The 15647-nt window shown below is 44.1% G+C and overlaps 1 protein-coding gene across 1 annotated transcript in view; it reads left to right on the plus strand.

Moving 5' to 3' along the window:
* The window catches only part of LOC119436524 (ER degradation-enhancing alpha-mannosidase-like protein 3), a 118470-nt gene that overhangs the window by 88354 nt on the left and 14469 nt on the right, over positions 1–15647 (plus strand). The window contains exons 17-18 of the mRNA XM_037703393.2: positions 3484–3565; positions 13875–14104. Of these exons, the coding sequence (XP_037559321.1) occupies positions 3484–3565; positions 13875–14104 (312 nt within the window). The remainder of the gene's footprint in view (positions 1–3483; positions 3566–13874; positions 14105–15647) is intronic.

The raw sequence follows: 15647 nt of genomic DNA on the forward strand, positions 1-15647 counted from the left end.
AAAGATAGCATTGACACAGTAAAGTGCAGTAGTAAGATGAATAACAAAATCAAGGCCTGATGCACTCATAAATTATACAAGCAGGGCATTTGATCTAATCAGTAGGATAGCTTTGTTTAGTCTTAGTGTGCTATGACTGACTGAAGCAGGCAAAGAAAGAAAGATAGAAACAAAGGTTGGAACAAAGTTGTGTATTTGTTTACACTTTTTCTCAAGAAGTGCAGGACTTCTTTTCCCCCGCATTTTAATGCTATGCACAAGATCATATTTAATTTTAACTGTGACTTGCTGGACCATTGCCAACTTCATTTGATGTGGGCAGCTGTTGAAAAAGGTGCAAGTTCTCTCCTGGATACAGTGTCATGGCATATAATATGCATACTATATGGTTTACTTGGAGTGAAAACTCCATTGTGTTTGGAGGTGTATTCTGGCAGTTTATTTTAGTATGAAGAATGAACACTTAATAAAGTTGATATACAAAAACTAAACAGCAAGAAAATTAAACACATTAAAATGCAAACTCTAGCACTGCCTTCACACATCATTTTAATGAGTAACATCTGAAGCTACTTGACCATCTTTGAGCACTAAGACAAGGTGGTTTTTATTTTTTTTTTTTATTTATTTTTATTTTTTTTAGCTGCACCAAATTTTTAAAAATCGCCTGTTGTAGGAAGGACAATTCTAACACTTGTAAATTACTCAACGAGGGAAGCATTACTTCTATGTGAAATTAAATGCTTAATGGAGTAAGTAACAAAATTACACAAATTAACATATTAATTACTTTATGGCACTTATTCCAATTTATGAGTTGTTGCCGGTGAACTTGCAAAACATATCTACTTGAAACAAATTATCAGGATGATGGCAGTTTCAAGATATTCATTTTCAAAGTGTGCAATGAAATAGATTTGCATTGCAGTTGCTTTTGTGCTTCAATTCATTAAACGGCGTTTTCTTAAAAAAGTAAGTGGAACAACAGTGCATTTTTACCGCAAGTTTGCCGGTGCATATCTCGAAATCGGTGCCATCCTCAAGTCGATATGTTTTGTAAACTCACTAGCTAGAATTTGTTAATTACAATATGTGCCTTTACTTAATTATTAAAAACTGAATTAGTTAAATTATTAAGCATGAAATGCTTTTAGCTCCCGTTGTCGGCGGCCTTCAAGTGACCTTGAGCATAAAGCCAGAGCTGTTATCAGGGCACTCAAATGAGAACATCCATGCATAATTGCGAGAACAAAACGAGATCATCTGGGCAACCAGTCAAAAGTTAGGAAAATGCAGTCTCTGGCCCCCAACCCTTGGTACAGGACCGTATTACATGCGCTAGATACTTCCTAAACAAGTTACAAAATGTATTGCTTCCAATTTCTTCCTAATGTTTGTTCACAATATCATTCAAGCTGTAACTTCTAGTATGCTAAAGTTTTATTTGTCATTTCCAATAGCGACGTTCAAAAGGCAGATAGAGAGAGAGGTTGCCTGTGCTCTTTTGAAGGCCAGCAGTCCGCGACAAGAAGAAAAAGTAGCGACAGACGTTGAGCACGCTGAACTGTTGCAAGAAGAAACGCGGTTGAAGGCGGCGGCACCACAGGCAGCAAAAGACGCCATATGGTAGTCATTTCATGCTTACATCTACTCTCGATTACAGGAGAGCCAGCATTTTTTAGTTACGTATTTGATTGCTCGTGGAAGTAACGTCCCCCTCATCAAGTAATTTAGTTCAAGGGTTAGCATTGTGATATCTGCCACAGACGATTTTTAAAAATTTTGGTGCAGCTAAAAAAAAATGCCCTAATATGCTGGCACTGTGTTGCTCATACTGACTCCATAAGCATAACCACGGCCACTGGATTAAAAAAAAAAGTGCGGCATGTCACATCAGGCGGGCTGCAATGGGAGTGAACGTCCCATCCGTAGTTGCATTCTCGGCCGCTTGGCTGGGCCGAACGGCACTAGCTGACGGGGACGGAACGCGTCGGCTTCCACGGGCGACGGCGTTCCAAGCGCGTTCCTGATGCATTTCCTATGCCGATCCCAGACAACAGACCCCGACTGGTAGCGTAGCGGTGGATGACACCGTTTTCGATGCACGCGGCAGGCTGCACTTTTTTTTTTCTTTTTTATATCCAGCGGCTGTGGCAGAACCATAGCTAAAGTATATGAGGTGTAAGCTACAAAGAATGTGGTTTAAATGGCTAGTGTTATTTCATTAAAACAAATACAGTCGAATCTTGATAATTTGAACTCGAAGGGGCCTGAAAAATTGTTCGAAATAAAAAGTTCATATTAAAGGAAGGACGTATTTTTGAAGTATTCGAGCACCATAGCACGATGCACTAACAGTGCGAGTCGTGAAATATCGCGGCGCGCAAGCGCATATCGAGTGCAACCGCCCATGCCGGCCAACACTCGGTTCCCGATAACGGCAGAAAACGAAACTTCTGGGAGCGGACAGCACCAGGGGCGGGCGCACGCGGAGACTGCCGCAGGTGAGGGAGGAGGGCGGCAGGGAAGCGGATTTGGCCTTGGCAACTCCGCCGCTTCGGTGGCAGTGGCTTTGGTGGCTCCCCTCGCCCTCTCTCTCAACTCTCTCGCAGCTCCCTCATCTTCGACTGTCTCCATGCGCGCGTGCCGCCGTGCCGGCACCGCCGGTACAGCCGGCCCGGCGCAGATTAGCCCACTCCCTGAAGTTTCGTTTTCTGCCATTATCGGGAAGCGAGCGTTTGCCGGCGTGGGCAGTTTCGTTGAAGGAATGGGCCTCCGCCGCTGCATTAAGCAGTCTCTCCTAAGCTTTTGCTCTATGGCGGTGTCGGAGCAATGCCGGTCGGAGGTGCCGCCGTGTTATTTGGCGTGCTGCTGAGAGCATTGTCGGTCCGCGGTATTCAGGAGAGCCATTTGCCCTCAGTTGAGGCCTGGTGAGACTTGGACACTGACTTTCCTCTCCCAGTGCAACTGCTGCCAGCATCTTGAGCATGTGATTTCGAACTGCCCGAACCTCCTCAACTTTGCCAAATCTTTTTTCTGTTCATGTCAGTAACATTCTCGCAAAGATGAGAGCATAGTTTTTTTGTTTTGTTTTTCTGGAATGAAAAGCTTCTCGAGAGATGACTGAAATCAAGCATGTAGAGCACATTAAGATGGAGCTTCAAAAAGTCAAGCTGAACATCTGCCTAAAGTATGAGAAATTCCTCAATTGCTTTTATGTAATACTGTATTGTAAGCAGCAAGAATCCAAGAAAAGGATTGTTTTACACCGGACAAAATGCTTTTAAAAATTTTTGATGCAGATTTTACCAGCACACTCTTTTCCTTAAGTGCCCCCATTTTCACCCATCCCAACTTTCTGCACGGGTGAGTTGGCAACCCAAGTGTCGCAGCTGGCGTTCTTGTGCATCACTGTATATAGATTTTCTTCTTACCCTCTGGGGATTCACTGTCATGAATGCTGTATTGGTTGTTTGATTGTAGGCTGAGAGCCCCGAGGATGCCCAGGAGGGCCTGCTGTTCATGCAAGAGATGATAGAATTGGCGAAGCAGCAGAACCAGCAAGGTGTGCTTGCAGTGTATTATAAATATAGACATCTTTGCCTGAATTGTCTCTATTTATTTTAATTATTTTTAACTGCATGCAGAGAGCCCGATAATCATAAGGTATTCATGTGTCATATTTGAAACCACTCAAATTGTTTTAATTAGTTGAATGGTATGAGGTTGCCTGTGCAAATTAATTTTCATCAAAATTCCACTCTTTATGAAATTTTAAGATTCCAAATTTCTGTGGCTTGAAAAATTAGATTAACCAGAACAGTCATGTGAGCCTGGTTGTGTCACAGTGCACCTTATTCTCTCACATTTAAAATTCGAGTTTTTTTAGCACCCGTAAAGTTGTGAATGGCCGCAAATAACTTGTTAAAAATAAAAAACTTGGTATAAGTTCGAAACTTTCCTATGGTGCACAGGGGCGATACTTGGAAGGGGGGGGAAAGCGGGAGGGGGGGAAAGCTGCTTAAAGTATGAAAGCAATTTTTCATAGGTACTCGGAAAAGTTGCTCTCTGAAAATCTGATATGCTAACTCTCATATGCCTAAGCTCAGTCAAGAAAAAAAAATCATTTTTGCTTGTATGATTCTAATTTAGAAAATGCTTCTACATCTAGGGTTTATCATTCGTGTTCTCTCAATATTTAAACAAAGAAATTTGGTTTGAAAAAGATGCATTCTTTCAGTACATGTGTAAGTTTTAAATAATTATGAATTTATGATCAACTGTATAATAACGGTGACAGAAATTCCAACTTATAAACAGAATGCATGAGTATGCACACATTTTCTTTCATTTATTTCTCGGGATATCTTTGTTTCGAGCTCCTACAGGCCATAGTTAAGCCTCTTGCTTTCCTTATTTTCATTTTTCTCCCATCTGAGCTCGAATGCACTATGTCACACACTGCACTAGTTGCCAGTGCTCAGTCCTGGTCTTAATGTCCTTTCACAGTTTCTGCTTAGAGTAGCCAGAACACCTTCATGGGCACACAAGACTTCCACATTCCATCCTGTTTTCAGGTTTGCTCCTGTGCCACTGAACCACAAATTGCCACTGCTGCTCTTGTTTTTAGGTGAAGGTGAAATTTCCTTGACTAAAGGACACCTTTGACAGCAGAAGCTGGGGTTACTATTAACATGGGCACTGTCAATTTAAAATGGCTATATTGCCAACCTTACATATCTGCCAGATTGCCTAATATAATTTTTGTTTACCTTCTGATGACTGACTGAATTGACTAGCATTGCTAATTTCCAGCAAGCTGAGAAAGCAAACTACAGCCACAACAAATGGGTTTCATTATTGTTGACATTGGTACTAACTGCTAGGAGTGCAGTTTCAGGGCCGGTATTTTGTAGTGATGCGTTATGCTTTATTCTATACTAGTCTTATCATCCACTGTCATGGCCGGCTGATCCCGTTGATAATGTGAGCGGACCGTCGCTCTGGCCACTAAACAAGCGAGAAAAGCGCGAAAAGGCATTAGCATCGGAAAGGCATCACTACAAAATACAGGCTCAGCTTGTGGGTTAAAGGGTTGAAGCACTCAGCCTTCATTATCCCATATACGTGTTTCATAGAAAGTGTTGCCTTTGTTTTACTTTTCTACATGAACTATAACACTCACTCTTTTGTGCACCTTTGGCACATTGCCAAGTTGTACTTTAATTGAAAATTGATTTTTGGTCATACTTGAGTTACAATTGCACTAACGAAATGCTCAGCCAGGTATGTAGCTGTTCATGGTTGATTGCATTCATAGCTCTCATGTGAACGATTTGCTTCAGTTAAGTTCAGTACGTGAAGTGTCAGTGTTACAAGTAAAAGGCCTCCAGGTGGCATTATACCCACTTTTAAATGATCTAAAAAAAATTCATAACTCCCTCCTGACCACCAACACAGGGTAACCAATTTCCAGCAAGCAAGCGTTTGTTATGCACCACAGTATCATTGGACTTAACACTATTTATAAGTATATAGCTTGAAAAATGCTCTTATAGTCACATTACACATTCTTCAAGTGCAGAATGGTTCTGAAAAAAATAAACTTTGGCCTTTAATTAAAACTTTGTCAGATAGTGTTTAGTGCGGATTGCTCTTCATGAAACAAATTGTACCAGTAGCACATTTCATCCTATTCAGGTGCAAGTGGTTTATATAACAGCAATGGTAAAGACTAGGTAAATGGCATGGAGGCATTAGATAATCAGTTGTGACAAAATTGTTCATCGTAAACCATTTGTCACAAATGCTTCTTGTTGAGCACCTTAGCCCATGCTCCAGAGTGAGCATCATTTTAGCTTTCATGTTGTACTGATTCGGCACACACATTTAAAGGGACACTAAAGGCCAATATTAAGTTAGTGTGGACTGTTAAAACACCATTCCAAAAACCTCACAGCGCTTGTTTTGTGCCAAGAAAAGACTTAGTTAGGCCTAGAGAAAATCATAACTGAAGAGGCCGAATTTCTCTAGTGCAATTCAAATTGCCTGCCACGAGTGAGGCGGCGTGATGCTGCACACGTCATCACCGCCGTTTACTGCCGTAAGGGACTAAGACGGCGCCCAAAAACCAGCGCTATCACTTTTTGCTTAAAATGCAAAAGCGCTGCCAGAAACCAAGCCAAGACAAGGCCGACAGCATCCCAAGACATCACATGAACGTGGCATTTTCTGCTGCTTGAAAAATTTTCGCTTATCGCCCAAAAGTCTGGCCGTCGGTTTCCGCTGGTTACTGCATGATTGTACAACATTGCAGCAATAAGTTCACTCGCTTCGATCCGAATTTGCTCTTGCTACTTGCTCTCTTCCGTGACAGCAAGAAATAAATGATAAAATCAGCTTTGTCTCATCTTACACTAAGGATAAAGTATTCGCAGTGTTTTGCCGTTATTAGAAAGTTTTAGATTCGGATGCCCAAGCACTGGGGATGCAAACCGCCGGGCGTGTAAAAGAACGCACAGCGAGCATAAAAGAGTGCGAAGGGCCCCCCAACACTTGGGTGTGACTTGGGTACCGTATTCTAAAGCTCTATTTTATTGAGATCAGCTGTTTATTTTTATGCTGTTTGGCCTGAGAAGCCACTGAGCCACGAAAGCGTTTCGATTTCTATCTACCAGATGGCATTTCTGTCAGCCACTCAGCTTTATATATATACACAGGGTGTCCCAGCTATCAAGCAGCATGATTTAAAAAAAGAGGAAAGGCATTACGCAAAGCAAACCTAGTGCAAACCTAGTGCGTATGAGGAAATTGTAAAGCAACATGAAAAACTCCCGATGCAGCTTTCTGTTGCTCAATACGTGCTACATAAATGTGTTTTTCCGAGTGTGAAAGGAGCCAGCGAATACACGCTGAATTGCCGCACGACTGGTGGCTCGAGGCACTTTGCGTGTATTCGCGGGCTTCTTGCACGCTCGGAAAAACACTTTTATGTAGCACGTACTCAGTAACAGAAAGCTGTATCGGGAGTTTTTCATGTTGCTCTACAATTTCCTCATTGACACTTTGATAATTAGAACAGTAGTTCTCGAGTTAGATAATTAATTACAATTAGCTAATTAAATCTCAGTAACGAAAAAATTACTGGTGGCTACTCCACTGCACTGGAAACAATACGCACTGGGCTTGCTTCACGTAACGTCGGTCTTCTTTTTTTAAATCGTGCTGCGTGATAGCTGGGACACCCTGTATATCATCATCATCATCAGCCTATATTTATGTCCACTGCAGGACGAAGGCCTCTCCCTGCGATCTCCAATTACCCCTGTCTTGCGCTAGCGTATTCCAACTAGCGTATTCCAACCCTGTATATATCCAGCATTTAATGCTGATGACATGAAACGCATTTTTACTGGCGATGACATCACATTAAACCTAGAAAACAAAACAAATAAGAAAATCTGAGTGATAGGGACTCTAGGTCTTCTACAAAAAGAATAATGGCGCATAAAGTAGACATTTATGCATCACTTGCAGAGTGCACCTGTGTTTCACCTCTATAGTGTGGCCACTTCTTCATGTGAAAAACCTGTTACAACTGCTAACCTTGTGGCTTACCAGAGATCAGATAGCTTTTCTTTTGTCCCCTTCACTCATGGGGTACACTTTTGTGTATGTGACTTCTTTTGCCAGTTCTGTCCAGTGCAGGCAAGGAAGAAACCACAAACTATAAACTGCAGGCAAATTGAACCTTCTCACAGCGAGTGTTGTGTATTCTTGTGTCTCTCCGCTTTGTCCTGTTCAGTGCGTCGCTTCACCCACACGGAATGATGAACCTTCTCCTTCTCAGTTTGACTCCACTTCAGTGTGGAGAGTATTGCTACACACAACTAGGGATGCAAAATTTATGGAAATTTTTAACGGGAGGAAAAAAACTTATTTTTTTTCCAGTATTTTAGGAAATCTTAGAAAATTATGAGAAAAATTGAAGCTTCAGTAAAAATAACATCATTCAAAAATATTTATCCTTAAATGCATGCAATAATTATGCAGAGAATGCAAAGACAATAGAATGAACACCTTGTTCTGTTCTGCTGAATATTGCTAATCGGATAACTGAGAAAAAGGCACTCAGTGTCCACGTCACTCTCGCTGGACACGCTGTCATTATAATCAATCATTAGAATCATTCACACGTTAAAGAACCCCAGGTGGTACAAATTATTGCGGAGTCCCCCACTACGGTGTGCCTCGTAATCAGATCAAGGTTTTGGCATGTAAAATCCTGTAATTTAATTTAGAATTAATCGCGCGTGTTTCTGCATTCAAATTTGATTGTACGTAGATGAGTTTTCAAACACGTTTACTTGTGAGCCTCTTGCAAAGCTTGTTATGAACATTTCCAAACAAAAACTAGTTTCGTTCACAACTGGCGAATCTATCTGCAGCAGCCTAGAAGTTGCCTATAGGTTTCAGCGTTTGAATAGTGCAAAGGCCTTGCCCCCAGATTGACGGTTCCACGTGCTTCGCAGAGTGCCAGACGCCAGTTCTTGACCAAAACCCAGAGAGCGTCCTGTATTTGGCTACGTTTGAAAGCTACGCCATGTTTTCGAAATGAAACTGAAACCATATATATAAGGTCCATTCGATTCGCCTGCATCACTGTGAACCAGTTCACGAGAAGTTCAGAAATTGTGCAGCTCGATTTCTGCAGTGCAGGCACAGCGTGACTCTCGAAACGAATGCTAAGGTGCAGACGTGGTGCAGGCGTTACTTCCGACTAATGGGCACAAAGTGCATAAGTTTGCGAGGTCCTGAACTGCAGGTACAATCGGCTTTTGGGGCGTAAATATTCACCACACTTGCGTATACACATAAGACGTACGTAAGCGGGGTTTTATTGGCACTCGCGCCCTTATGCTGCGTCGTCTGCTGCGCTGCTGCTTCGCACCTGTACACCTGCACTAAGCTGGCACCGACAGTGGATTGGGTGCAGCAAAATCATGAAGCAGCCCTGCACCTTTCCTGCACCTTTTGAAACGAACGGCGTGGTTCAGCGGGCGCCATTGCTGCACCACTGAAACGAATGGCAGGGTGCAGCACCTTACAAACTGGTTCAGGTGGTGCAGGCGAACTGAACGTACCTATAATGTAGACACTTGAAAACTGTGCTGCCATTTTTTTGTTGTCGGCATCGCTTCTAGAATTGTATGCTGCACAGCAGAGAATGGCAAGTATAAATGTAAGCGGCACTACCATGTTGACGTGATTTTCGATGTGTCACGTTCCGTTGACAGTCGTGAAATAGTAGGGTCTTTTTTCTCGTTATGCGTGCAACAAATAAATAAATTGAGCATGGGCTTTAAGATGGTGGTTGAATTATTTTTGTGCAATAACGCCTCATGACTGAGCATACAGTAAATGTAGATTTAATCACTGTACAGTAAAACCTCGGTGATACGAATCTCGCGGGGTCGCGTGAAATATTCGTATCAGCCGAAATTCGTATCATCAAAACAAACACAATATCAAGAAAAATGAACTTATTTTTACCAGAAAAGATTTCTAATAGTGGAATCCCATTGATACCTTCCTTGCTGCTGCGTTTTCCCGGCTGCTACGTCGCGTTTTCGCGGTACCGACCTAAATGCCATTGACTTCCATGTATAGTCGAATTTCGATAATTCGAACTCGAAGGGGCCCAAAATTTGTTTTAATTAAAAGAAGGACTTATTTTTGAAATATTCGTGCACCATAGCACGACGTACGAACAGTGCGATTCGTGAAATATCGCGGCGCGCAAGCACATCTCAAGTGAGGGCCACAAAACTGCCCGCGCTCGCTTCGCGATAACGGCAGAAAACGAAACTTCAGGGAGCGGGCGGCGCAGGCATGGCCAGAGAGAGAGATTATGGTTGTGAAGAGGAAGAGGCGACACGGCGACGGGCGCGCGCGGAGACTGTCGCAGGTGAGGGAGGAGGGCGGCAGGGAAGCGGATTTGGCCTCGGCAACTCTGTCGCTTCGGAGGCTCCCCTCGCCCTTCCTCTCAACACCTTCGTAGCCCCCTCACCTTCGACTGTCTCCGTGCGCGTCCGCCGCTCCCGTCAGCCCGGCGCCGCTTAGCCCACTCCCTGAAGTTTCCTTTCCTGCTGTTGAAGCGAGCGTTGGCCGAACTGGGCCTCCACCGTTGCTTCCCTCTACGCTGCAGCCGCAGCGTTGGCGGAGACGTCGGCACGTACACGCGTGTTCCAGCGCCATGGAGAAACGGCGACCTTGCTGTGACGCCGCAGCTCTTCTTTATTGCGATAGCAATTATATGGACACTTCAACTGGATTTCTGCCGTCGGCGTCGCCGTGAGGTTCCCTATAGATAAAATCTTCGCCGCGCGCCGTATGCCCGAGCGGAAGCGTGCGGGGACGCGCGCTATCACGGAGAGCGAACGCACTCAGTCGCCCACGCGCAAGCAAGGAAGCGGGAAGCCAGCGCCGCGGGGGGCGGGGCGCACTTCTACTCTGCCAACAACCGCGCTCGTCGCTCGCTCGCACCGTCGCTTATCTCCACACGGCTCTGGCCTTTATGCGCCGTGCACTCGCCGCTCAGTTTCCGTTGAAGCGATAGACCGCACGTACCTTCGCCCGTTGCTGCGGCGTATGCGCTTGCTGCCAGCGTTTTGACAGTCGTTGTCTGCAGTCATTCAGTGTGATCTATTCATGTTTGTTTGTGCGCGCTCACACCACGCTTGTTCAATCAGTTAGTAATAGTCGGGCCACATTTTCCAACGCACGCTACACATGCAATGCTGCCCGGGTCGGCAGTGCAGCGCTACAGGTGTGTCCCTTTGCACGCGCTGCCCACGGTAAGCGCTTCTCATCAACACCACCGTTTCACACGCGCCTTCTCGTGGTCATTGAGTCTCTCTTCATGTCGGTCTACTTACGCCGCAGCACACCTGCTTACTTAATCAGCTCATGTTTACTACAATTCATATTGCTACCAAAGCCGCTCACCTTACTTCGTATGACATTACTGTGTTGCTATCGCATTCATTGCTTCGCCCTTAGGGCGAAACTGTGACATTTTTTTTCTCCGCGCGGCGCTGAGGGGTCTCGCCTAAGCTTTTGCTCTGTGGTGGTGTCGGAGCAACGCTAGAGTTACTGTATATGCTACCATATACAGTAACTCCAAGTAATGCCGGTCGGAGGCGCCGCCACGTGATTTGGCGCGCTGCTGAGAGCATTGTCGGTGCGCAGTATGTTCGAATTAACCATCGTAGATGCTTTCGCGTTCGAATAACTGGGCGTTCCTCGTGATACTTCGCCAATCTAAAATGTACCAGGACGTTACGTTGCGTATGAATGTGGCGGTCACGTAAATTTAGCGGTGCAGCCAGCTTGCACATTGCAACAAGCGACCGATGCGTTTCAACAAGCGACCAGCACGTTGCAGATACAACGCACCCGTGTGGACCTTATCGTCAAAATGATTTGCGATGTTGACAAAGTGCACTTAGTGCCAATATAGCTTCGTATGCGCTGTGTCTTTGACGTTAAGTTCGCGTTGAAGCGAGAGACAGCGCAAAGGTCAATTCTCTCGCTGCTGCTGCTGCTGCGTTTCCGTTGCTTCACCTTTCGGGCGAAAGTGCGGCTTTTTCTTGCTTTTTTTTTTTTTGCGGTCCCTTAAAAAACGTATCAACGGGACGTTTTCTTGTCCAAATCGTCAACGATCGCCTTCTGAAAGGCGTATAAGTGCGCGCACGTGATCTTGGGAATGTTTTCGCACGCCACTGAACGCCTGAGCACGTCGAGTGCAGGGAGCGTTTTGACCGTCGGGGCTGCGCTTAGGCTGTGATGGCTAGGCTGTGATGTGGTCTGGTCCGCTCAACATGGGGACCAATGAGAGATTGCGCAGCCGCGTGACGTAGTCGGTTGCTTGGCGAGTATGGATCCCGCCCAGATCCCGCTGTGCCGGTGGCCCCGCTGGTTCGGCTGCCGCCGCTGTTGCTCACGCGTTCGTATGATCCGTAGCGGCGCGGCAACACGTTCGGAACAGCCGATTTTTTTTTTTTTCGTATTGTGAGCAATGTATTTCGGCTGGGGAATGTTACGAATTCGTATCACACCGAAATTCGTACCAGCCGGGTTCGTATCACCGGGGTTTTACTGTAATTATAAGGACTCATTAAAGATACTGAAAGGTTCATCCTACCCCCCTGAATATATATTTTGAAATGGAATCTACAGCTGCTTGGGATAAAACTGTGCAACCTTGACACATTTATCAACAGTGCATCATAATTTGTGACTGAAGGAGTTATGATCTAACCTATAGAAGTAAAAGCCATAGGCATAGTACATACTTTGCAGGTCAGATGCTTTGAAATCATGTAGTGCTCATGTAGCCACGAGTGCTTCCACTTGCTTATGCATTATTCATTGTTTATTTCAGCTTAACCTTAACAAATTCAGGAACTTTTTTACTGGTTGCTTGCATGTTTGTTTCATTCAATAGACATAAGTGGCTACTCTTTGATATCTCTCTATCCATGACAGCTAGCAGCAGTTCCTAATGAATGGGATCTATACCTACAGAAAATCTGTGTTTCTTGTTATTTAGCAAACCATCAATTCGCTCAGTGAGCAAGCCATCAATTCACTCAGTGATAGCTTTAGTCCTAACTGTTTATCTGCACTTCAGCAAACTTGAGGTCTCGTACCGTGAATCAAAGTGTTCCCACAATTTGAATATAGAATATGGTTGTGTAACAGACTGTTTTTTGCATGTTTACCGTATTTACTCGCCTAATGAAAGCACCCCCCACTTTTCCAATCAAGAAGTGTGTTTTTTTTTTTTCTTTTCCTCGCATAATGATCACACCCTGAACTTGCTGCCGTGAAGTAGGAGAGACACGGTACGATTTGGCGTCTGATATAGCATCCGGCGGTACGATTGTGTCAGATGCCATGTCGTACCTTGCATCTCCTACTTTTATTGTGATAGCAATTATATGGACACTCCAGGCGCATTTTTGCCGTCTGTGCTGAGTCTTCAAAGCAATCTGCATCGGTGACTGAGTGTAGGTGCGATGGCGGCTTATACATTTGTGTGTGCTCCTTTCTCACCACTCAGTTTTCGTTGAAGCAATACACAGCATGAAGGTCACTGCGCTCGCTGTTGCTGCCGCGCTTCCTGACGTCAGTGTTTTGACAGCGAGTGTATGTGGTCATTGAGTGTGCTGTGTTCATGTTTGCCTGTGCGCGCTGACACCATGCTTGTTAACTTAGTTAGTACGCGAATGTTTGCAAGTTAATATGGCCGATAAAACTACTATCCTTACTTTGTATAGCTGTCCGCTGATTTGCTGTTGCAATCGATGATTCGCCTTTCGGGCAAAACTGCGACTTTTTTAGAGGTGGCTGCAGACAATAATCGCTCATGATTTTACCCCGCATAATGAACACACCCCCCAACTTTACGCATATTTTTCAGGAAAAAAAGTGCGTTCATTATGCGAGTAAATACGGTAATTCTTTATGGATTCGTGTTCACCTTCGATATCCACTTAGCGATGAATGTGGTACACTTTCATTATAACTGCAAATGTAATTGTGACTTGATGGGTTTGTTGATACAACATCTAAAGTCTTATACATATCATATGTTTCAGCACATTGAAACTCTGCTGTTCCTAGAACTTACATTTAAAAGCATAGCAGATTTTACTATCCTCTGACTTGGTGGTTTTGATCTGCAGAAATTGTTCCGCTAAAAACCTATTGCTTCATTAAGCAGATTGAATCAATGTTCATTGAATACAGAATGCATGGGCTGTAGGCATTTATGTGTCTTATTATTTTTTGTCCTTGTTTGTGTGCAGAACAGCATGTGCGGTCTGTGACATTCACACTGCCTTCTACCAAGATGCATATGGTTCTACAAGCGGGGCCTGCCCAGTTTGGCAAGGACCTTGGGAAGCCCGCTAATGAAGTTCGTGCTCCACTTGTCCTGCTTGACCCTCTGCGTGGCTGTGGGGAGTTGCACAACAGTCACGAGCTTAAGGGCAAGATTGTCATCATGGAGCGTGGCGAGTGTATGTTTGTTGAGAAAGTGAGTGCACTGGAGCTCCTCGCAACTTTTAGACACTATAGTAAGGTCCAGGTTTTCTAGGGGTTTTCAGGTGGAGGCATGTACTCATATTACTTGATAATTTGCACTGAGACAGCCTTGGCATGATCAATAAGGGCATGATCTGCAATGCCTGGGAGTACAGACAACTCCCTCTCCCCAGAAATGATCTTGTGGGAATGGAGAGGTTGCAGCAGGTACAAAGAGCATGCCTTGGGCATGTGTTCTGGTGAGGGACAAGCGTTTCAGTTTTGACAAAGTAGTCATCATGTTGCTGAGAAATCTTGCAGAGTTCGTGGTGTGATTGAAGTGTGTGTGTGCCTGTCCAATGAGTGCCACATCCACTCAGCTGAAGCTAAGCTAGAATGGGGATGAAACAAAATAACAACTATGTGAAAGCTAATTATTATTAATACACTTGAACCTCAATGTAAGGAACATGGCTAGAACGAATTATCTGATATAAGAAATATAAAATTTTGTTGGTCATGCTTTATTTCAGTGAGTAGTGTACCGCCATTATGAATTCGAAAATTTGGGATCTGACACAATATCGATTATACACTAACGAAAATGTGGGATCCAAGATGGTATCGTCAGAGGCATCATGCTTGCTTTTCTTTTGCATAAACATGACAGCAATTTTTTTTTTCAGCGATATCAGCGTGTATGTGTATAGCGAAGGTATTTTTGTGTCAGATGCAACTTCTGTATAACGATGTTCAACTGTACAGTTGATGCTCGTTACAATGGACCATTATAATACAGTGAAAAAGGTCCATTATAGTAGAGGTCCATTCTATACAAAATTAGGTTTATAGCATGTTGTAAAAAGACAGAACATCACATACACCACTGCCTAATGTTTGGTTACTTGGACCTGCAGATGGTCGCAAAAACAATAAAAAAATCAAAAGTAGGACAAACAAACAAAAAATAAATAAAGCTTGCCATCCTGGCCCTGCAAAAGTGGATGTCCAGCGAAGCTGTTGAAAACCACCACTACAACTGCTGAGGGGGGTATGCAATGCTTTATTATAGTAGTGCTATTTTAGAGTAATGGTAGGAATGGGATTAATGGTAATTTTGACAGCACGCCGCTGCCCATAGTGGTGCTGCAACAACATTGAAATCTGTTGCTAGGCTGGTTATTTTATATACGAAAGGCTAGGGACGTCACGCCCCACATCAAAAGCTGGCATCGCCGTGGCAGCTTGTGCAACAGTAATCTTTACCAGGAAATGTATTCAGGGAGCGCTGCCTGCTTCTCATTGCTATCACGAGTGCCTTATCAATTATGTGGTTCGGATGCTTGTTTTGAGCTTGTTCTTTATTGAAACGTATGCTGTTCTGTATGTTGTATACATGATTCCAAAGAATGTATGCACTGTTTGCTTCACTTTGCTGAGTGCTTGTAGCCTCTGCCTTATGAGGATTTGAGCCATTGCATTTTTTGCTTGCTTATGGGGTATGAGTGCTCACGGGGGTACGAGCCATTGATAAGTTTTCTGTCAATGAACGCGAG

Source organism: Dermacentor silvarum, chromosome 1 (assembly GCF_013339745.2).
Source record: "Dermacentor silvarum isolate Dsil-2018 chromosome 1, BIME_Dsil_1.4, whole genome shotgun sequence".
Lineage (NCBI taxonomy): Eukaryota > Metazoa > Arthropoda > Arachnida > Ixodida > Ixodidae > Dermacentor > Dermacentor silvarum.